We start from the raw sequence: 23,510 nt of genomic DNA on the forward strand, positions 1-23,510 counted from the left end.
ATCCAGGTTTGCTGATGATACAGAACTGGCTCAGTCATAGAAGGCAGAGAGTAGCAATGGAAAGGTGCTTTTCTAATTGGAGGGCTAGTGGTGTTCGGCTGGGATTCAGTGCTGGGATCTTTGCTGTTCGTAGTACATATAAATGATTTGGAGGAAAATGTAACTGGTCTGATTAGTAAGTTTGCAGACAACACAAAGGTTGGTGGAATTGCGGATAGCAATGAGGACTGTCAGACGATATAGCAGGATTTGGATCGTTTGGAGACTTGGAGAGATGGCAGATGGAGTTTAATCCGGACAAATGTGAGGTGATGCATTTTGGAAGGTCTAATGCAGGTAGGGAATATACAGTGAATGGTAGAACCCTCAAGAGTATTGACAGTCAGAGAGATCTAGGTGTACAGGTCTACAGGTCACTGAAAGGGGCAACACAGGTGGAGAAGGTAGTCAAGAAGGCATACAGTATGCTTGCCTTCATTGGCCGGGGCATTGAGTATAGAATTGGCAAGTCATGTTGCAGCTGTATAGAACCTTAGTTATGCCACACTTAGAGTATAGTGTTCAATTCTGGTTGCCACACTACCAGAAGGATGTGGAGGCTTTAGAGAGGGTGCAGAAGAGATTTACCAGGATGTTGCCTGGTATGGAGGGCATTAGCTATGAGGTGCGGTTGAATAAACTCGGTTTGTTCTCACTGGAACGACGGAGGTTGAGGGGCGACTTGATAGAGGTCTCCAAAATTATGAGGGGCATAGACAGAGTGGATAGTCAGAGGCTTTTTCCCAGGGTAGAGGGGTCAATTACTAGTGAGTATAGGTTTAAGGTGGGAGGGGCAAGGTTTAGAGGAGATGTCCGAGGCAAGTTTTTTCACACAGAGGGTAGTGGGTGCCTGGAACTCTCTGCCGGGGGAGGTGGTGGAAGCAGGGACGATAGTGACATTTAAGGGGCATCTTGACAAATACATGAATAGGATGGGGATAGAGGGATACGGACCCAGGAAGTGTAGAAGATTTTAGTTTAGACGGGAAGCATGGTCGGCACAGGCTTGGAGGGCCGAAGGGCCTGTTCCTGTGCTGTACTTTTCTTTGTTCTTTGTTACGTGCTCTTAGGTGAGTACCCAGAGGAAGCCCACTCAGACACGGGGGGAACGCGCAGACTCCGCACAGACTCCGCACAGACAGTGACCCAAGACCTGAATTGAACCCTGATGTTGTGAGGCAGTAGTGTTAACCACTGTGATAACGTGCCCCCCCCCCGGGCAAGGAGGGTTATATGATGGGGTAGGTTGTGTAGAAAGAGCTTTACGCTGTGTAACATGTAGCAGACTGAGAGGTGATCTCATGGAGAGATGTAGAACTCTGCGAGGGTTTGGCAGTGTAGGCACCAAAAAGGCTGTTTCTCCTGACTGGAGAGACTAAATCCCGGAGGATATAGGATCAAGATAAGAGGATGACCAGTTCGGAATGAAATGAGGAGAAATGTATTTTTCTGAGGGCTGTGAATCTTTGTGAACTTTTTACCCCAGAGAGCTCTGGTTGGGCAGTGGTTGAGTACATTCGAGATGGGGAGATTACTGAACTCTCGAGGAAATTGAGAGATATGGGACTGGGCGAGAAAGTGGTCCAAAATCAGCCATGATCTTATTAAATGCGGGGTGGGGCTCAAAGGCCCTCCTGTTCCTTTTGCTTGGCTGCTATTTTGTGTCCTGGCTGGAGTGAGTGGGTGTCACTGCTCTAGGATGGTAAAATGCTCCAGGTCATGCCAAGGCCCAGAACCTATATCCCACGGCAGGGCCTTGTCAAATGTTCTCTGTTTGTCCCTTTCATCACTCAAATAGTTTAATTTCTTTTTGCCCCCTTATTTATGTTTTCCATGATGAGAACTTTAACTTACTCCCTACATCTGCAGTTATACATACTCCAATTTAAGCTAACCAATATAGTTCAAAGACCACTTATAAATAAAGTTCACAATCAGGTTTACTTGCTTTTCTCTGTCAGGAGGCCTTGGAGAGAACCTTTCAGGAGCCAGCTCAAGACACTTCTGTTCAACTTCAAATCCTATGGCAAACTGAAACTACAGATAGATTTGGCTCCTGCCCTTAATTACATCTAACTACGTTCAACATAAGACATTCTACCGACTCCTCCCACAAGATATCCCATGGTCTGGTTATCCAGGACCAAAACACAATCCCTCAAATTATCTACACTCCAGGGATCCTCCAAAAACAATATTCGATCAGCCCACCATTTGTAATAAGTAAATGGTTAAAATCAGTGATTACCTCGTTTTTACATACCCTTAATCACAGCATCAGCAGACATACTGACTGTTTGTACCTTAAACCCGCGTTTTAAGATCATTACTGCACAAATACAAAATGTAACAATTTTTTACATTCTGTTCCATGAGTGACAGCTTCTCTCAATTGGGGACTCTTTCTAAACTACTTGGCTGATCCTTCCCTTCGGAGGAGAGTTTGCCCCTCCCTCGGGCCTTGTCTGGCTTTGCCTGAGATTCCTTTGCAATCTGCTGGAAGCGTCACTGCTGCGAGCCCATTCGCGAGTGGTTCCAGTTCCCTCTCACTGCCAAGTAACCATAACAGATGCCGAGTGAGCAGAGTTGCTGAAGTTCAGTTTTTAAAGGTCCGATGAAAAACTTTATGGAGGAAAAGAGGAGGAAGTGTTCAAATGAGTCAATTGAGGATTAAAGAAAAGTAGAATAATAAACACGGGGGATTTTAACTGCCCTGATATTAATTCGGCACATGCATAAGAATAATATGATTAGGGATAGTCAGCATGGTTTTGTGAAGGGTAGGTCATGCCTCACAAACCTTATCGAGTTCTTTGAGAAGGTGACTGAACAGGTGGACGAGGGTAAAGCAGTTGATGTGGTGTATATGGATTTCAGTAAAGCGTTTGATAAGGTTCCCCACGGTCGGCTATTGCAGAAAATACGGAGGCTGGGGATTGAGGGTGATTTAGAGATGTGGATCAGAAATTGGCTAGTTGAAAGAAGACAGAGAGTGGTGGTTGATGGGAAATGTTCAGAATGGAGTTCAGTTACGAGTGGCGTACCACAAGGATCTGTTCTGGGGCCGTTGCTGTTTGTCATTTTTATAAATGACCTAGAGGAGGGAGCAGAAGGATGGGTAAGTAAATTTGCAGACGACACTAAAGTCGGTGGAGTTGTAGACAGTGCGGAAGGATGTTGCAGGTTACAGAGGGACATAGATAAGATGCAGAGCTGGGCTGAGAGGTGGCAAATGGAGTTTAATGTGGAGAAGTGTGAGGTGATTCACTTTGGAAAGAATAACAGGAATGCGGAATATTTGGCTAATGGTAAAATTCTTGGTAGTGTGGATGAGCAGAGGGATCTCGGTGTTCATGTACATAGATCCCTGAAAGTTGCCACCCAGGTTGATAGGGTTGTGAAGAAGGCCTATGGTGTGATGGCCTTTATTGGTAGAGGGATTGAGTTCCGGAACCATGAGGTCATGTTGCAGTTGTACAAAACTCTAGTACGGCCGCATTTGGAGTATTGCGTACAGTTCTGGTCGCCCCATTATAGGAAGGACGTAGAAGCTTTGGAACGGGTGCAGAGGAGATTTACCAGGATGTTGCCTGGTATGGAGGGAAAATCTTATGAGGAAAGGCTGATGGACTTGAGGTTGTTTTCGTTAGAGAGAAGAAGGTTAAGAGGTGACCTAATAGAGGCATACAAAATGATCAGAGGGTTAGATAGGGTGGACAACGAGAGCCTTCTCCCGCGGATGGAGGTGGCTATCACGAGGGGACATAGCCTTAAATTGAAGGGTAATAGATATAGGACAGAGGTCAGAGGTGGGTTTTTTACGCAAAGAGTGGTGAGGCCGTGGAATGCCCTACCTGCAACAGTAGTGAACTCGCCAACATTGAGGGCATTTAAAAGTTTATTGGATAAGCATATGGATGATAAGGGCATAGTGTAGGTTAGATGGCCTTTAGTTTTTTTCCATGTTGGTGCAACATTGAGGGCCGAAGGGCCTGTACTGCGCTGTATCGTTCTATAAGTTCATAAGATATTGAAGCTCTGCCATTCGATCCTGGCCTTAACTCCACCGTCCTGCCCGCTTTCCATAACCCTTCAACCCATTTCCAATAAAAAATCTGCCTAACTCAGGGTGGCATGCGGCACAGTGGTTAGCACTTCTACGTCACGGCGCCAAGGGCCCGGGTTCGAATCCCAGCCCTGGGTCACTGACCTTGTGGAGTTTGCACATTCTCCCTGTGTCTGCGTGGGTTTCACCCCCACAACCCAAAGATGTGTAGGTTAGGTGAATTGGCCACGCTAAATTGCCCCTGAATTGGGGGAAAAGAAATAATTGGGTACTCTAAATTTATATTTTTTAAAAAATCAGCCGAACTCCTCCGTAAATTTACTCGCTGTCCCTGCATCCACCGCACTCCGGGATAGCGAGTTCCACAGATTCACAACCCTTTGGCAGAAGTAGTTTCTCCTCAAATCTGTTTGAACTTTGCTACCTCTTATTCTAAAATAATGACCTCTTGTTTTAGAATGCCCAGAAGCGGACGCACCAGCTCCACGTCTACTTTATCCATACCTTTTAGCATCTTGTATACCTCAATTTAATCTCCCCTCATTCTTCTAAACTCCAGAGAGTATCGGCCTAAACTGCTCAATCTCTCCTGATGCGACAAACCCTCATCTCTGGAACCTCCTCTGAACTGTCTCCAAATGCCACTACATCTTTCCTCAAATAAGGGACCAAAACTGTGCACAATACTCCAGGTGCGATCTCGCCAATGCCGTGTATAGTTGCAGCAACACGTCCTTCCTTTATACACTATTCCTTTAGCTATAAATGCCAACATTCAACTAAAGGGGATAAAAGAATGGGGTTCCAGCACCAGGATAAAAAGGACAACAGGGGTTAATTCACAGTTGGATCCAGTAATGGTGAATGAACCAGACCAGATAAAAGATGTAGAAATAGAGGAACATCGAGGCAATAGTGATCCTAATATCATATCTTATATGAATAAGAGGTGATGACAACAAAAAGGGCATCAGTGTGACAAAGGCCAGATTAACAGATCGGGGAGAAGCTACTTTTGAGGAAACTGAGATTAAAGTTTGAGAAAATTAAATGGGAAACAGTCGGCAGACAGCTATTTCGAACAACAATGCGAAACATTGAAACTGGTGTTCTACAAACTCCAGGAAAAAGAAACTCCCCATGAAAAGGAAAGAACAAATTAAACACTGGTGACATTCCATGGATGAATAAAGGTATAGGCATCAATCGAGGGTTAGGAAAATGGCAAACATTAAGCGCATCCACAGCAGAAAGGAAACGTAAAGAAATTAAGAGGTGTCGTGGAAATCATAATAAAGGCAAATTCCTCGAGGTTCGATTTAAGGAAATTTATTTGCACAAATATATTTGCAGAGAGAGAGTGTTCTAGCTGCAAAGCACTCTGAGTGATGCAGTCGAAAACCATTATATTAATAGTGTGAAATAAACAACTTTGAAGAGATAAAGCTTGGCAAGGGGAAATATGAACAATTCGAGTGCGCATCTTGTTGTCCTTCGGAAGAACAACTTATTATCATAATAAGGCCGAGTACAAAATACTAAGCAGTATTTTGTTTACATTACTTGGCCTGCTTATTTTCACTCAAAAGCAGAGTTAAAATATAGTCTAAATTGGTAACTCATTAACTTCCCTTCCACAATTCCCTCCTTGTTGATCTTTGAATCAACACCTTTTAGAAAATTATTGTGTCCTCCGTAGAGAAGGTTCCCGTATGGGGAACGGACGTATGACAGTTCCCTGTGTGTTATGAGCCTGGCAGCAAGGAGGCTAGGGCTGTTCTCCCGTGTTAGTACAATACAAATATCTTGCGCAACATCAAAACAGTAACCATACGACAAACAAGATTACAATGGCGATTATAATCCAGAACACATCCTCTGTCCTGACGATCCTAACCACCCAAAGCTAAAGTCCCATCCCTCATTTTCATGTAATCTTGTCACCTCTCTACGAATGTGATCCACCAGATTATAAATTTTCTCTGAGTTATCAGGGATGTATGTGCAGCAGTCACTGCCAATCAGGGCACAAGTGCCTCCCTTTTCAGCTAACAAGAAATCAAGGGCCATCCTATTCTGCAGGGCAACCACTCTGATAGCAACCATCTCAGTTTCTATCTGGTTAACAGCTTCCGCAGTGTCATTAGCTACATGCTCAAGGATGTCTCGTAGTTTGCGTAAGGTGGTATCATTATTCCCAGGATTTGTGCCCATGTTACAACACTTTGTGTCGTCCTGTGATGGGGATGGTCCTGCAATTGCTGAATGTGATGCATATAAGGGACTACCTGTCCCAAATAGCAGGAGCCTTCCCAATTTTCTGGTATGGCCACAGATAAAATACATGCCGTTATATGCGGTCAGGTTTCCTTTACTATCAGTCATCATTCGTCTAATCGATCCCCTTCCCAGGAGCCTCCACTAGTTTGATTTTCAACTCCTGACCAATCAAAGATTTAGCTGTAAGGTAAATTAGGGGGTTGCCAATTCAAAGTCTGGTCGCACTGACTCGTGCCGACTGGGTAGGTCCCAAATGTTTTATGATTCTTAAAGCAGATACTTCCTTTTGGGACTCCACATTAATTGTGAAATTAAATTATCTACGAATGCAAAACAGTAAAATATTTTTACAGGCACATTAGTTTAAAAAAGACAGGATAATACACTGACAACCTTTGACCCAGAAGCAGTACAGTAAGGAGCATTTTTGTTTTCTTTAAAATATCTCTGGAATCTAACTTTTTAAGAACGTTTGAAAAGGCCTTTTAGAGTCTCGAAGGGGATAAATTGTAATTTCTTTGCATTATACAAAATACTGGGCCATGTGACCTGGCAACCCTTGACCTGGAAGCAATGCCAACAGGAAATAAGTTAAGAAATTGGGGTAGCATGGTAGCATGGTGGTTAGCATAAATGCTTCACAGCTCCAGGGTCCCAGGTTCGATTCCCGGCTGGGTCACTGTCTGTGCGGAGTCTGCACGTCCTCCCCGTGTGTGCGTGGGTTTCCTCCGGGTGCTCCGGTTTCCTCCCACAGTCCAAAGATGTGCGGGTTAGGTGGATTGGCCATGCTAAATTGCCCGTAGTGTCCTAAAAAGTAAGGTTAAAGGGGGGGTTGTTGGGTTACGGGTATAGGGTGGATACGTGGGTTTGAGTAGGGTGATCATTGCTCGGCACAACATCGAGGGCCTGTTCTGTGCTGTACTGTTCTATGTCTATGTTCTATGAACTTGTGACGGACAGATGCAAAGGAGAGCTGGAAGCAGAGGAGCTGGAGGATGAGGGCACAATGCAGATCGAGACAGTAAAAAAGAAACTCGCAACTCTTGTGGGGCAAAGCAGCAAATCACTCTCGAGAAGACGTCAGCTTTTCTGTTTTGTCGAAAAAGGAGGCAGGAACTTGTGGGGGCACTGTACAAGCTGGCTAAAGAAAGTCTAAAACCTGGGAAGTTGGGTGGATAACTCAGATGCTGAAGAGCTGAGTGTCTTCTCAAAAGTGGCCAAACGGTGAACCGGTGAGTTATTGGTTGGTCAGTTCCAGAGGAACCCTGGAAATTACACCTTCACCTGTTGGGACCTGAGGGAGGGAAGGTTTGTAGAAATGTGCCGAGCTGACGATAATCACACCCATGGAACTCAAATGTCAAAACACTTGTCAGATCGGATACCCAGCAAGGATAAAGAACCGTGCAGCTAAATAGTGACACATTTGTGCAGAGGGCTGGGAATGTTGTGGTTGTATAAGACACCTCTGTTGTATTGTCTGCTTAACGAGCAATTTACCTGTTTATTTGAAGTATCATTTGTCAATTCATGTTTCTGATTTGTAAAGTGAAACCTTGTTGCTAATCTCTTCACCTCATTCATTAAACTTGGTTCCCCATGGGGATGGTAACAATGCCACTCTTAACAAGAGAGCGATGGCAGGAGTAGTAAATTATTTTACATCATAGAACATAGAACAGTACAGCACAGAACAGGCCCTTCGGCCCTCAATGTTGTGCCGAGCCATGATCACCCCATTTAAACCCACATAACCTGCATACCCGTAACCCAACAATCCCCCCATTAACCTTACACTACGGGCAATTTAGCATGGCCAATCCACCTAACCCGCACATCTTTGGACTGTGGGAGGAAACCGGAGCACCCGGAGGAAACCCACGCACACACGGGGAGGACGTGCAGACTCCACACAGACAGTGACCCAGCCGGGAATCGAACCTGGGACCCTGGAGCTGTGAAGCATTGATGCTAACCACCATGCTACCTACTATTTAGCAGGTTAGAAGGGTAGACACGGCTTTGAATGGAAGGACTCCAGCCTGGGCTCTTTTTTTTTTAAAGTGGCGGGTGAGATAGTCGATGCATTTGTGGTAGCATGGTGGTTAGCATCAATGCTTCACAGCTCCAGGGTCCCAGGTTCGATTCCCGGCTGGGTCACTGTCTGTGTGGAGTCTGCACGTCCTCCCCGTGTGTGCGTGGGTTTCCTCCGGGTGCTCCGGTTTCCTCCCACAGTCCAAAGATGTGCGGGTTAGGTGGATTGGCCATGCTAAATTGCCCGTAGTGTAAGGTTAATGGGGGGATTGTTGGGTTACAGGTATACGGGTTACGTGGGTTTAAGTTGGGTGATCATTGCTCGGCACAACATCGAGGGCCGAAGGGCCTGTTCTGTGCTGTACTGTTCTATTTGTGTTAATTTCCCAAAGCTTCCTAAATTCGGGGGAAGTCCCATTCGATTGGAATATAGCAAATATAACTCAAAAAGTTTTAAAAGGGCGGGAGAGAGACAGAAGGCAGGAAACTACACGCTGGTTCGCTTAACCTCTGTCAAAGGTAAAATGTCAAATTTAAGTGTGTGAGGAAGGAACTAACTTTATTTATTTTTAAAATACAGAAGCTTGCTGCTGGGTTATTTAAGTTGACTCGATCACTCCAATAGCAAGAAAATGTACACACACATGGGGACAAATATATTTGATCAAACAAAATAGAAGGTCAGTGATATATTGAACCGTGGGTGGGTCACACTTCTATTGCATGCAGTTGGAGTCACCATTTTATACAAAGCGGGTAAGCGTTCTCCAAGGCGGCCTTCAGGCCGCGCAATAACGTAGAATCGCCGAGCAGAAACTTGTAGCCAAGTTCTGCACATATGAATACGGCCTCAACCGGGACCTTGGATTCATGTCGCATTACATTCATCCCCCACCATCTGGCCTGGGCTTGCGAAATCCAACCAACTGTCCTGGCCTGAGACAATTCACACCTCTTTAACCTGGGGTTACCCATCTCTCCAGTTGCTCTGTCCGGACCTGTAAAGACTTAATTACCTGCAAAGGCCTGCATTCAAAGTATCGTCTTGCATCCTTGACTTTGTCTATCTATGTGTTTGTGGAACCCACCTCTTCATTCACCTGAGGAAGGAGCTGCGCTCCGAAAGCTAGTTATTCGAAACAAACCTGTTGGACTTTAACCTGGTTGGACTTTAATCTGCCCACCCCAGTCCAAAGCCGGCATCTCCACATCATAGAAAGGAAATAGAGGCACTGGAGTAGGTGCAGGGGAGATTTAAATGGACGATACCAGAAATGAAGGGGTATATATTTCTATCAGGAAAGGATTGAAGGGTTGGGACTCTTCTGCTGAATTAGGGAGGCTGTGGGGTGACCTGCTAGAGTTCTTAATACAGAGAGGATGTTTCCGCTTGGGGGTGAGAGCAGAATCATAAGCCATTGATATAGGATTGGACCAAGAAATCCAAAATGAGTTTCAGGAGAGTGATGAGAAGTCGCTACCACTGGGCGCCAGGCAAGCAAATGAGGGGGAAAGGGAGCAGATAGATTCAGGCGTGGACGGATGGGAACAGGTTTGAGTGGGCGATAGACACTGACATGGGTTGGCTGGGCTGAATGGCCTTTGTAACGAGTGGATAGGCCTCACACCGCTGGTTGCATTGTTCTGGATGAAGACACTGGGCTGTGTGCTGACCGTACTGATGGACCTCCTCTGTTTTCAGAGACCTGTCATTTGAAAAGTTGTCCTTTGATAATGATGAACCTTCAAGCACGCCTCGGAAAGCGTCACTGGAGTCGAAGAGCAGTTCCAATGGCGATAAACCAACGCAGGTTAGAAGCTATCCTGTTCTTTTTTGTACAATTTCAGAAACAGCTTTCCCATGAATAGGTGCAGTTAATAGATTCCACAGTAAAACGTGACCTCTTTAACATGTCCCTTCTCCCAAGTTCATGTCTGCCTTTCCCGTGACTCGCTGGATCTCTCTGTTCAGATTTCCAGCAGGCACCAAAGCCACAGATTGGATTTTGTAAATTCCCGCTCGGGGCCCTCTGCGATCCACATTTTCGCTGCCTGGTTCCCCCTCCGTAGCATTGCCTGACTTTACCCCTGTCTCAGTGAACTGGCCGATATACATGGCATCCATGCCTTTCTCCATCTGGGCCTTGGCTGTTCCAATGTGCGACCCACTGTACCCCCCCCCCCCCACATTTTACCCATTGTAACTTCTGCTGAGAATCACTTGCAATGACTTCTCTTCCTGCTCCCACACCAGGGGCAGGCAGTGGCAAAGTGGTGTTTTCACTAGACCCGTGATCCAGAGACCCAGGGTGATCTGGATTCAAATCCTGCCATGGTTGCCTCACGCCCGGGTTCGGTCTGTGCGGAGTCTGCACGTCCTCCCCATTTCTGCGTGGGTTTCCTCTGGGTGCTCCAGTTTCCCCCCACAGTCCAAAGATGTGCAGGTTGGAAGGGGTTACAGGGATAAGGTGGGGGAGTGGATTTAGAATAGGGTGCTCTTTTGATGGGCCAAATGGCCTCCTTCTGCACTGTAGGGATTCTATGGAAATGTCTAATGATGACCATGAAACCATTGTTAATTGTTCTAAAAACCCATCTGGTTCACTAATGTCCTTTAGGGAAGGAAATCTGCCGTCCTTACCCGGTCTGGCCTACACGTGACTCCAGGCCCATAGCAACGTGGTTGACTCTTAAATGCCCTCGGGGATGGGCCACTAACCCCTCAGTTTAAGGGCAATTAGGGATGGGTAACAAATGATGGCCCAGCCGGCGACGCCCACATCCTGTGGCACTTTCAGTTTCGGTCTGTGACACTTTACTCTCGGTGAGCAATCTTTTAAAGTCCAAATCTCCTGTCCTCCAATTGCAACTTCATCTACTCACTGTCTCCTATTCCCTCCAACCTTCACTGCATTCCACACCCTCCATCATAGTTTCTCATTGAAAACAAATTGATAGTTTATAGAACCCCTACAGTGCAGAAGGAGGCCATTCGGCCCGTCTAGTCTGCACCAACCCTCCGAAAGAGCTCCCTACTATGCCCACTCCCCCGCCCTATCCCCGTAACCCCACCTAAGGGCCAATCCACCAAACCTGCACGTCTTTGGACTGTGGGAGGAAACCGGAGCAGCCGGAGGGAACGCACGTACACACGGGGAGAACGTGCAGACTCCACACAGTCACCCGAGGCCGGAATTGAACCAGGTTCCCTGACGCCGCGAGCGAGCCTGTGAGAGCTGCCCGTGATTTCTTTTTTTCCAAAGGGTTTTTGACGCAATCATATCGAGGTACCTGTTGTAAATGTGGCAGGGGTCACATCCCTGTGGATCTGGAGAAATGGTTATGCTTTTACAAATTGCTGTTTTCTTTTGTATCTGGCACACATTCTCCAACGCAGTCTGTCATATTGCAGTATTACAGACAACTCAAGGTATGGGATATACTGCTGCGGTTTGCATGGGTAAAGAACCGTAGCCCCACGGCAGTTAGTACAGGGCTGTGAATAGTCAGCTGTGTAATATTGTTTCTCAACTCTTTACAGCTTTCCTTCATTTGTGGATTATCTGCCTTGATGGGGTAGTTGTGGCTTGGGATTGTATCTTCCTTTTAGTGGCTGGTGTCATTTGCTACCTAGTTATCGAGGCTAATGGTGTGCCGATAAATCCTTTAAACGCATCGACTATCGATCTCTGCCAGTCCTGTCAATTCTATGTTAATTTTTACTTTATGTTCTATTTCTGGGATTTCTGGGCTAATGGTGCTTTCTGAATATACTCCTCTCCCTGGGTTTTGTTCCTCAGTGCGTGTGTGTGGGGGTGTGGGAGCGTGTGTGTGTGGGGGTGTGGGAGCGTGTGTGTGTGGGGGGGGGGGGCGTGTGTGTGTGGGGGGGGCGTGTGTGTGGGGGGGGGCGTGTGTGTGTGTGTGTGAGTGAGTGTGTGTGTGTGTGTGTGTGTGGGGGGGGGCGCGTGTGTGTGGGGGGGCGTGTGTTTGAGTGTGTGTGTGTGTGGGGGGGGCGTGTGTGTGGGTTGGGGCGTGTGTGTGGGGGGGCGTGTGTTTGAGTGAGTGTGTGTGTGTGTGGGGGGGGCGTGTGTGTGGGTTGGGGCGTGTGTGTGGGGGGGGCGTGTGTTTGAGTGAGTGTGTGTGAGTGTGGGGGGGCGTGTGTGTGGGTTGGGGCGTGTGTGTGGGGGGGCGTGTGTTTGAGTGAGTGTGTGTGTGTGAGTGTATGTGTGTGTGGGGGGGTGTGTTGTGAGTGTGTGTGTGCTCTGCCCCTCTCCGTTATTGGAGGGGACTTTACCCCGCCATCCCTCTGCTGTTCGGAAGTCAGAGTAGGGTGCTGTTCCCCGGCACCTATTTTATCCAGGGTGCCTGACATCGGCTCACTTAGCAAGTCTTTGATCGGTTTTACCTCTTGGTCAGTGAGGTGTTTGATATCTGAGAGCTAGGCTGCCTCCAGGCCACGACACTCGGAAGCCTGTGCAGGTGAGTTTTCTGTCTTTGTGCGACTGTAGACTGTCTCCCTGGAAGGGTATCCTCCACTTGCCTACAGGCTGCATTGAGTTGCAGGTTGGCCACCGTTTGTTGTTGGGTTGTACGCATGAAATCCAAATGATAAATTTTGTTTAAAAATAGGGAATGGAATATTTAATTGTCTGTTTAATTTCACCTGGATGGTGGCTGTTGATTTGGGGCACAGCCATGCTCACATACAGAGGGGCAGTACCCGCCATGCCCTGTGTTACCCGCCATGCCCTGTGTTACCCGCCATGCCCTGTGTTACCTGCCATGCCCCGTGTTACCCGCCATGCCCTGTGTTACCCGCCATGCCCCGTGGGCACTGTGAGGACTGGGGTATTTTATTGACCCCCTTTAATCACATTAATTTGTGATATGTTTTTGGTTGATGCTGTATCCCTTTAACGAGCTGCTCTTTTGATTTGTCCCTTCGTTGGTTTAATTTGGTTTAACTGGTTATACACAAAAGAGCACGTGGAAACGTGTTGAAAGATGCACTTCAGGCAATATCTATGTCTGCGCAAAAAAAGCTGCAACGTGTTATGAGGAGTAGGACCCAGTATTCTATCCGTCACCACTTGACGTGGCCTATTCCTGCTCCTGTTTCTTACCTTGTTTCGCTTTTCCAGACTGATATCGCTCCGCCACTTTCTCCAATAAAGCGTGTTTCGACGATATCGGACCTGGATGGTAATCATCAGCAAAGGTATGTCCATTTGTCAGTGCTCTTCAGTCATTCCCGGAAAAGGCGTTGTTCCTGGCAAGGCCAGCGGTTATTGCCGATCCCTATTTGTGCCGGGTAATGATGGTGGGCCTGCTTATGCTGCCAACGACAGTGTGTAAAACTGAGCTGCTTGAGAGGCTATTCCACTAGAAATTGGTGTACAACTGAGATGTGTCAATCTACCCAAATCAGCAGGTGAAGCCAAATGGAGAGCGTTACTCAGTTGACTTGTTGAGTCTCACAGTTCTCTTCCCATACAACCCAGTGTCGCTTTCTTAAAGTAGAAAGAAAAGTACAGCATAGGAACAGACCCTTCGGCCCTCCAAGCCTGCGCCGATCATGCTGCCCATCTAACCTAAAACCTTCTACACTTCCGGGGTCCATATCCCTCTATTCCCATCCTATGATGCTTCAGGAGGGATAGAGAGGGATGTAGAAGGGGTGGAGGAGTTGCATTGCTCGTCAGAGATGATATCACAGCTGTGATTAAGGAGGGCACGATGGAGGATTCGAGCACTGAGGCAATATGGGTGGAGCTGAGAAATAGGAAGGGTGCAGTAACATTGTTGGGACTTTACTACAGGCCTCCCAGAAGTGAGCATGAAGTAGAGGTACAAATATGCAGACAGATTATAGAAAAATGTAGGAGCAATAGGGTGGTTGTGATGGGAGATTTTAACTTCCTCAACATTGAATGGGATTCGTGAAGTGTTGGAGGCGTAGATGGAGCAGAATTTGTAAGGAGCATCCAGGAGAGTTTTTTAGAGCAGTATGTAAATAGTCCAACTCGGGAAGGGCCATACTGGACCTGGTATTGGGGAATGATCCCGGCCAGGTGGTTGATGTTTCAGTCGGTGATTACTTTGGGAATAGCGATCACAATTCCGTAAGTTTTAGAATACTCATGGACAAAGACAAGAGGGGTCCGAAAGGAAGAGTGCTAAATTGGGGAAAGGCAGAGTATAACAAAATTCGGCAGGAGCTAGGGAATGTGGATTGGGAGCAGCTGTTTAAGGGTAAATCCACATTTGAAATGTGGGAGTCTTTTAAGGAAAGGTTGATTAGAGTGCAGGACAGACATGTTCCTGTGAAAATGAGAGATAGAAATGGCAAGATTAGGGAACTATGGATGACGGGTGAAATTTTGAGACTAGCTAAGGTGAAAAAGGAAGCATACATAGGATCGAGGCGACTCAAAACTGATGAAGCTTTGGAGGAATATCGGGAAAGTAGGACGAATCTCAAACGCGCAATAAAAAGGGCTAAAAGGGGTCATGAAATATCTTTGGCTAACAGGGTTAAGGAAAATCCCAAAGCCTTATATTCGTATGTAAGGCGCAAGAGGGTAACTAGGGAAAGGATTGGCCCACTCAAAGACAAGAGAGGGAATTCATGCGTGGACTCAGAGGAAATGGGTGAGATTCTTAATGAGTACTTTGCATCGGTATTCACAAAGGAGAGGGACAAGACGGATGTTGAGGCTAGGGATGGATGTTTAAATACTCTAGGTCAAGTTGTCATACGGAAAGGGGAAGTTTTGGGCATTCTAAAAGACATTAAGGTGGACAAGTCCCCAGGACCGGATGGAATCTATCCCAGGTTACTGAGGGAAGCGAGGGTCGACATAGCTGGGGCCTTAACAGATATCTTTGCAGCATCCTTGAGCACGGGTGAGGTCCCGGAGGACTGGAGAATTGCCAATGTTGTCCCTTTGTTTAAGAAGGGTAGCAGGGAAAATCCAGGGAATTACAGACCTGTGAGCTTGACGTCAGTGGTAGGCAAACTGTTGGAGAAGATACTGAGGGATAGGATCTATTCATATCTGGAAGAAAATAGACTTATCAGTGATAGGCAGCATGGTTTTGTGCAAGGAAGGTCATGACTTACAAACCTAATAGAATTCTTTGAGGAAGTGACAAAGTTAATTGATGAGGGAAGGGCTGTAGATGTCATATATATGGACTTTAGTAAGGCGTTTGATAAGGTTTCCCATGGCAGGTTGATGGCAAAAGTGAAGTCGTATTCAGGGTGTACTAGCTAGATGGATAAAGAACTGGCTGGGCAACAGGAGACAGAGAATAGTGGTGGAAGGGAGTGTCTCAAAATGGAGAAGGGTGACTAGTGGTGTTCCACAGGGATCCGTGCTCGGACCACTGTTGTTTGTGATCTACATAAATGACCTGGAGGAAGGTATAGGTGGTCTGATTAGCAAGTTTGCAGATGATACTAAGATTGGTGGAGTTGCAGATAGCGAGGAGGACTGTCAGAGAATACAACAAAATATAGATAGATTGGAGAGTTGGGCAGAGAAATGGCAGATGGAGTTCAATCCAGGCAAATGCGAGGTGATGCATTTTGGAAGATCAAATTCAAGAGCGGACTATATGGCCAATGGAAGGATCATGGGGAAAATTGATGTGCAGAGAGATCTGGGAGTTCAGGTCCATTGTACCCTGAAGGTGGCAACGCAGGTTGATGGAGTGGTCAAGAAGGCATACAGCATGCTTGCCTTCATCGGACAGGGTATTGAGTACAAGAGTTGGCAGGTCATGTTACAGTTGTATAGGACTTTGGTTAGGCCACATTTGGAATACTGCGTGCAGTTCTGGTCTGTGTGTGGGACGTTTTTTACGCAGAGGGTGGTGGGTGCCTGGAATGCTTTGCCAGCGGAGGTGGTAGAGGCGGGCACGATAGCATCATTTAAGAGGCATCCAGACAGGTATATGAACGGGCGGGGAACAGAGGGAAGTAGACGTTGGAAAATAGGAGACAGGTTTAGATAAAGGATCTGGATCGGCGCAGGCTGGGAGGGCCGAAGGGCCTGTTCCTGTGCTGTAATTTTCTTTGTTCTTTGTTATTCACGTATTTGTCAAGATGCCCCTTAAATGTCACTATCGTCCCTGCTTCCACCACCTCCTCCGGCAGCGAGTTCCAGGCACCCACTACCCTCTGTGTAAAAAACTTACCTCGTACATCTCCTCTAAACCTTGCCCCTCACACCTTGAACCTATGCCCCCTGGTAATTGACTCTTGCACCCTGGGAAAAAGTCTCTGACTATCCACTCTGTCCATGCCCCTCATAATTTTGTAGACCTCTATCAGGTCGCCCCTCAACTCCATTGTTCCTGTGAGAACAATCTGAGTTTATTCAACCTCTCCTCATAGCTAATGCCCTCCATACCAGGCAACATCCTGGTAAATCTCTTCTGCACCCTCTCTAAAGCCTCCACATCCTTCTGGTAGTGTGGCGACCAGAATTGAACACTACTCCAAGTGTGGCCTAACTAAGGTTCTATACAGCTGCAACATGACTTGCCAATTCTTATACTCAATGACCCTTAAATTAGGCCAAACAACAGGAAAAAGCCCCTTAAAGGGGCACTCTAACAAAATACTAAAGGGAACTTGGCTACTCAAATTAAAATGGTGATTGTGATGAAGCAGTTCGGCCCAGCAGCGCTCACCCCAGTATCCCAGCTATCCCCAATTTATGGCGGGATTCTCCGGGTCCCCAGCCTTGTGCTTCTTGCTGGGGAGCCATTCGCTTGGCGGCTGGAGTTGCTCTCCCAGCCCATAATGCTTCATTGAATCTGTAAAAGCTAATTGACAAGACATTCACACCATCCAGGCCAGACCAGATCAAGTTGGCAAGTTTCTTCACCCAAGGAAATGAGCTTATTAATGACAGTTCAATGGCTTCATGGTAACTTGGACTGAACCTAAATGCTCCGACTGTGCCGTGACCGTGTTTGAGACCGTGTTCGGGATTGTTCTTCAGATCATTGAGGCCCCTCGTTACTCAGCCTGCGCACTTGCAGCAACTTTGGGCTATTACTGGGCTGTTATTGGGTCTCCTCCATGAAGACTGAATGCTCGCGAGGAGTTGACCCTTTGTACTGATGTCTGTTTCCTATTCTCCGCACAGCACACAGCTGAAATCCTCTCTGAGTCTGGATGATTTCAAATTGATCGCCGTCTTGGGCAGGGGGCACTTCGGAAAGGTAAGGATCCAAACGATTTGGGATTTTCACGTTGGCCGTTCAGGCTTCCAGAGCCAGGGTTGCACTGCTCCCCTAAGTCCCTTGTCGCACATAAAAGCGACTTGAGTGGCATCTTTAAAATAGAAAAGACACTGCAAGGAAATGTGCGGCTGGGAAGGGCTATTGTCAGCTGGGCCTAGTTTCATAGAATTTACAGTGCAGAAGGAGGCCATTCGGCCCATCGAGTCTGCACCGGCTCTTGGAAAGAGCACCCTACCCAAGGTTAACAACTCCACCCTATCCCCATAACCCAGTAACCCCACCCAACAATAAGGGCAATTTTGGACACTAAGGGCAATTTATCATGGCCAATCCACCTAACCTGCACATCTTTGGCTTGTGGGAGGAAACCGGAGCACCCGGAGGAAACCCACGCACACATGGGGAGGATATGCAGACTCAGCACAGACAGTCGGGTGACTGTGCGGAGTCTGCACGTTCTCCCCGTGTCTGCGTGGGTTTCCTCCGGGTGCTCCGGATTCCTTCCACTGTCCCAAGATGTGCAGGTTACGTGGATTGGCCACGCTAAATTGTCCCTTCGTGTCCAAAAAGATTAGGCGGGGTTGCTAGATTATGGGGATAGGGTGGAGGCGTGGGCTTGACTAGAGTTCTCTTTCGAGGGCCGGTGTAGACTCAATGGGCTGAATGGCCTCCTTCTGCACTGTAAATTCTATGTTTCAAGGATAGAAGAAGGCTGAGACTACATTTGATAGAGATGTACAAAATTATGAGGGGCTCCTTGTCCTTTTGCAAGGCTAATCCAGGCCATGTCATCACCGTTCCCGGAATGATCCCCGACTGTCACCTGATCCACCTTATTCCCCAGAGCCAGATCTAGCACCGCCTCCTTCCCCTTTGGGCCGGGAGCTTTCCGTTCCCACACTGATCCTGCCTTGTGCATTCATCCAAGTAATGGTATTTCTAGGGGTACCTGATCCACATGGACTGCAACAGTTCAAGATGGCCGCTCACCAAGATGGCCGCTCACCATCACCTGCTCGAGGGTAATTGGGGTGGGGCAATAAAATGCTACCCTGACCAGTGACACCCACCTCCTATGTATTTAAAAATAAACCTCACCAGCATTTCAAAGATTTGGAACCACTCAAAGTTACCAATGTCAGACAAAGAGAGGGAGGAACTGAACGACATGTCTCGTCCACCAACATGCTTTCACTTTGGACATCTTGGGTTTTTCTTCATTCCAGGTGCTGCTCTCGGAGTACAAGAAATCAGGTCAACTGTTTGCCATCAAAGCCTTGAAGAAGGGAGATATTGTTGCGAGGGATGAGGTTGACAGGTGACATTTGCTTTCCTTATAAACACAAATACATTCTATTTTTCTTACAATTGCTTAGTATTAAGTCGCCATAGGATTGAGCTCCATAGTCCAGGCTGACACCCCCCCCTGGTGTCAGTGCTGAGCGAGTGCTGCACTGTCAGAGGGAGATGTATGTACTCTACGATTGAGCTCCATAATCCAGGCTGACACCCCCCCCCCCCCCCCCCCCCCCCCACCACCCCCCCTGGCGTCAGTACTGAGGGAGCGCTGCACTGTCAGAGGGAGATGTATGTACTCTACGATTGAGCTCCATAGTCCAGGCTGACACCCCCCCCCCCCCTGGTGTCAGTGCTGAGGGAGCGCTGCACTGTCAGAGGGAGATGTATAAACTCTAGGATTGAGCTCCATAATCCAGGCTGACACTCCCCCTGGTCTCAGTAGTGAGGGAGCGCTGCACTGTCGGAGGGAGATGTATGCACTCTACGATTGAGCTCCATAGTCCAGGCTGACACCCCCCCCCCTGGTGTCAGTGCTGAAGGAGCGCTGCACTGTCGGAGGGAGATGTGTATAAAAGTAAAGCAAAGTTGCCATAGTCCCAGGTGACCATCGACTGCTCCCCTTTGAGGGGGAGTGCTAACTGGTGGGGATTTAACCTGAGGGTCACCACAACTCAGGAGAGGGGCAAGTTTGAGAAGCCATGAATACCCTCAGCCGGTCCGGGGATTTGAACCCGCGCTGCTGGTCTCGCTCTCCATCACAAACCAGCCGTCACAGCCAACTGAGCTAAACGGACTTGGATTACGCCATGCATGGTAACATGGGTATCAGAGTAGCACAGTGGCTAGCACTGTGGCTTCACAGCGACAGGGTCCCAGGTTCGATTCCCGGCTTGGGTCACTGTCTGTGTGGAGTCTGCACGTCCCCCCCCTGTGTGCGTGGGTTTCCTCCGGGTGCTCCGGTTTCCTCCCACAGTCCAAAGATGTGCAGGTTAGGTGAATTGGACATTCTGAATTCTCCCTCAGTGTACCCGAACAGGTACCGGAATGTGGTAACTCGGGGTTTTTCACAGTGACTTCATTGCAGTGATAATGTAAGCTCAATTGTGACGATAATAAAGATTATTATAGATTACTGTTAGTTTCCTATTTTCTAAGTAAATGTGACCTTATAATTCATACCAAAATGTATTTATTCTGCATTTGTCTTTATTGGGATTCAGTTTCCACATGCACACCCATTGTGCCAGTTTATTAATATCCATTTACTTTTTTTTTTCTTTTAAATTTAGATTAGCCAATTATTTTTTCCAATTAAGGGGCAATTTAGCGTGGCCAATCCACCTACTCTGCACATTTTTGGGTCGTGGGGGCGAAACCCACGCAGACACGGGGAGAATGTGCAAACTCCACACGGACAGTGACCCAGAGCCGGGATCGAACCTGGGACCTCAGCGCCGTGAGGCGGTTGTGCTAACCACTAGGCCACCGTGCTGCCCATTAATATCCATTTACAATCGGTATTGAATATCCCCCCCCCCCCGACTAATGTCATCCACAAATTTAGAAATTGTGGTATTAATTCCAAAGTCTGAATTGCAGCGTTCCCAACACTAATCCCGTTGGGACGCCACTCTTCACCACCTACCCCTCTGAATATCACTGCCACTTACCCCTGCCCATTGCTGCCGATCTTGAAGTCAGCTAGTAATCCATTCTGCTACCAGACCCCTGATAGCACATTCTCTGAACTCATTCATTACTCTATTAGGTGGAATATGTCGAGAGCCTTCTGAAAATTTTGGTCAAGTACATCTTCAGAAGACTGAATGAGCTTCGTCAACCAGCACCCTCCTTTGACATCCACACCAAATGTTCCTGTTATATTTTTAGTTTCTAGATGTCCTTCTGCCCTCTCCTTTTGGAAGGATTACAATACTTTCTTTCCACAGATGTTTTGCTGGCTGCAATATAATTCCCTGGACGTGTTTATCTTTTTTCATATTGGGATAATATTAACCGTTTTCTAATACAAACCCAGGCTCCACATATTATTGAAGATGTATAATCCATAGAATCCTGACTGCAAAAGGAGGCCATTCGGTCCATCGGGTCTGTACTAACCCTCTGTAGGAACACCCAACCTAGTCCCACTCCCCCCAACCTATCCCATAATCCACCCAACCTGCACAACTTTGGACTGTGGGAGGAAACCGGAGCACCCGGAGGAAACCCACGCACACACGGGGAGAACGTGCAGACTCCGCACAGACAGTGACCCAAGGCCAGAATTGAACCCAGGTTCTTAGCGCTGAGAGGCAGCAGTGCTAATCACGGTGTCACCTGGCCTCAGGTAGCCTTGCTACATATTTATATAATGTGCAGAGGTGATCTTTCCACCACATTCGTGTTTCTTGATTTCTTTCATACTTCACTGTGTTCAGTCCAGCTGACATGCTGCGTTTAACACTACGTTCAGTCCAATGGACAGGCTGCGTTTAACACTACGTTCAGTCCAATGGACAGGCTGCGTTTAACACGGTGTTTAGCAGTGTGTTCAACCCAGTGGACAGGTTGCGTATAACACTGCGTTCCGTCCAGTGGACAGGCTGCGTTTCACACTGTGTTCAGTCCAGCGGACAGGCTGCGTTTAGCACTGCAATCAGTCCAGTGGACAGGCTGCGTTTAGCACTGCGTTCCGTCCAGTGGATAGGCTGCGTTTCACACTGCGTTCAGTGCAATGGACAGGCTGCGTTTCACACTGCATTCCGTCCAGTGGATAGGCTGCGTTTCACACTGCGTTCAGTCCAATGGACAGGCTGCGTTTCACACTGCGTTCAGTCCAATGGACAGGCTGCGTTTAGCACTGCGTTCAGTCCAATGGACAGGCTGCGTTTAGCACTGCGTTCAGTCCAATGGACAGGCTGCGTTTAGCACTGCGTTCAGTCCAATGGACAGGCTGCGTTTAGCACTGCATTCAATCCAGTGGACAGGCTGTGTTTAACACTGCGTTCAGTCCAGTGGACAGGTTGCGTTTCACACGGCATTCAGTCCAGTGGACAGGTTGTGTTTAGCACTGCGTTCAGTCCAATGGACAGGCTGCGTTTCACACTGCGTTCAGTCCAGTGGACAGGTTGTGTTTAGCACTGCGTTCAGTCCAATGGACAGGCTGCGTTTCACACTGCGTTCAGTCCAGTGGACAGGCTGCGTTTAACACTGCGTTCAGTCCAGTAGACAGGCTGTGTTTAACACTGCGTTCAGTCCAGCGGACAGGCTGCGTTTAGCACTGCGATCAGTCAAATGGACAGGCTGCGTTTAGCACTGCGTTCAGTCCAGTAGACAGGCTGCGTTTAACAGTGCGATCAGTCCAGTGGACAGGTTGCGTTTAGCACTGTGTTCAGTCCAGTAGACAGACTGCGTTTAACAATGCGATCAGTCCAGTGGACAGGTTGCGTTTAACACTGCATTCAGTCCAGTGGACAGGTTGCATTTCACATGGTGTTCAGCCCAGTGGACAGGTTGCGTTTAGCGCTGCGTTCAGTCCAGTGGACAGGTTGTGTTTAACACAGTTTTCAGTCAAGTGGACAGGTTGCGTTTAGCACTGCGTTCAGTCCAGTGGACAGGTTGCGTTTAGCACTGTTTTCAGTCCAGTGGACAGGCTGCGTTGAGCACTGCGTTCAGTTCAGTGGACAGGTTGCGTTTAGCACTGCGTTCAGTCCAGTGGACAGGCTGCGTTGAGCACTGCGTTCAGTCCAGTGGACAGGCTGCGTTGAGCACTGTGTTCAGTCCAGTGGACAGGCTGCGTTGAGCACTGCGTTCAGTCCAGTGGACAGGCTGCGTTGAGCACTGCGTTCAGTCCAGTGGACAGGCTGCGTTGAGCACTGCGCCAGCTAATATGATACCAGTTTAAAACATTTATTTTTTAAAAACATTTTGAATGGTCTGTTATTCTTTTTAAAAATTTAGAATACCCCATTCTTTGTTTCCAATTAAGGACAATTTAGCGTGGCACATCATTTGGGTTGTGGGGATGAAACCCATGCAGACACGGGGAGAATGTGCAAACTCCACACGGACAGTGACCCAGGAAAACATTTGCTACTATTCTGAGCGGCGTAACGATGTGTGTCCGCCAATGCTCTTAACTGTTCTCTTGCCTCTGCAGCCTGATGTGCGAGAAACGGATCTTCGAGACCGTCAACACCTCCAATCATCCATTTCTAGTCAATCTCTTTGCGTGTTTTCAAACTCCGGAACATGTATGTTTTGTGATGGAGTACACAGCTGGTGGGGACTTGATGATGCACATTCACGCCGACGTCTTCTCAGAGCCCAGGGCTGTGTGAGTACAAACAGATCCGTCACAGCCTGACCATAGGGGGGGTGGGGGTGGGGGGGGGAGGGAGGTGGGTGGGTGGGGGGGAGGTGGGTTTGGGGAGGTGGGTGGGGGGGTGGTGGGTGGGTGGGGAGGAGGTGGGTGGGTGGGGGGGGAGGTGGGTGGGTGGGGGAGGAGGTGGGTGGGTGGGGGGGAGGTGGG

At 47.8% G+C, this 23,510-nt stretch overlaps 1 protein-coding gene across 1 annotated transcript in view; it reads left to right on the forward strand.

Moving 5' to 3' along the window:
- LOC119957022 (serine/threonine-protein kinase N2-like) overlaps window positions 1–23,319 on the forward strand; it is a 130,773-nt gene extending 107,454 nt beyond the window's left edge. Inside the window, exons 8-12 of the mRNA XM_038784605.1 lie at window positions 10,122–10,230; window positions 13,561–13,637; window positions 17,581–17,656; window positions 18,904–18,995; window positions 23,139–23,319. Coding sequence (XP_038640533.1) covers window positions 10,122–10,230; window positions 13,561–13,637; window positions 17,581–17,656; window positions 18,904–18,995; window positions 23,139–23,319 — 535 coding nt within the window. The remainder of the gene's footprint in view (window positions 1–10,121; window positions 10,231–13,560; window positions 13,638–17,580; window positions 17,657–18,903; window positions 18,996–23,138) is intronic.
- The last annotated feature ends 191 nt before the right edge of the window (window positions 23,320–23,510 follow it).

This window comes from Scyliorhinus canicula, chromosome 25, assembly GCF_902713615.1.
Source record: "Scyliorhinus canicula chromosome 25, sScyCan1.1, whole genome shotgun sequence".
Classification (NCBI taxonomy): Eukaryota; Metazoa; Chordata; class Chondrichthyes; order Carcharhiniformes; family Scyliorhinidae; genus Scyliorhinus; species Scyliorhinus canicula.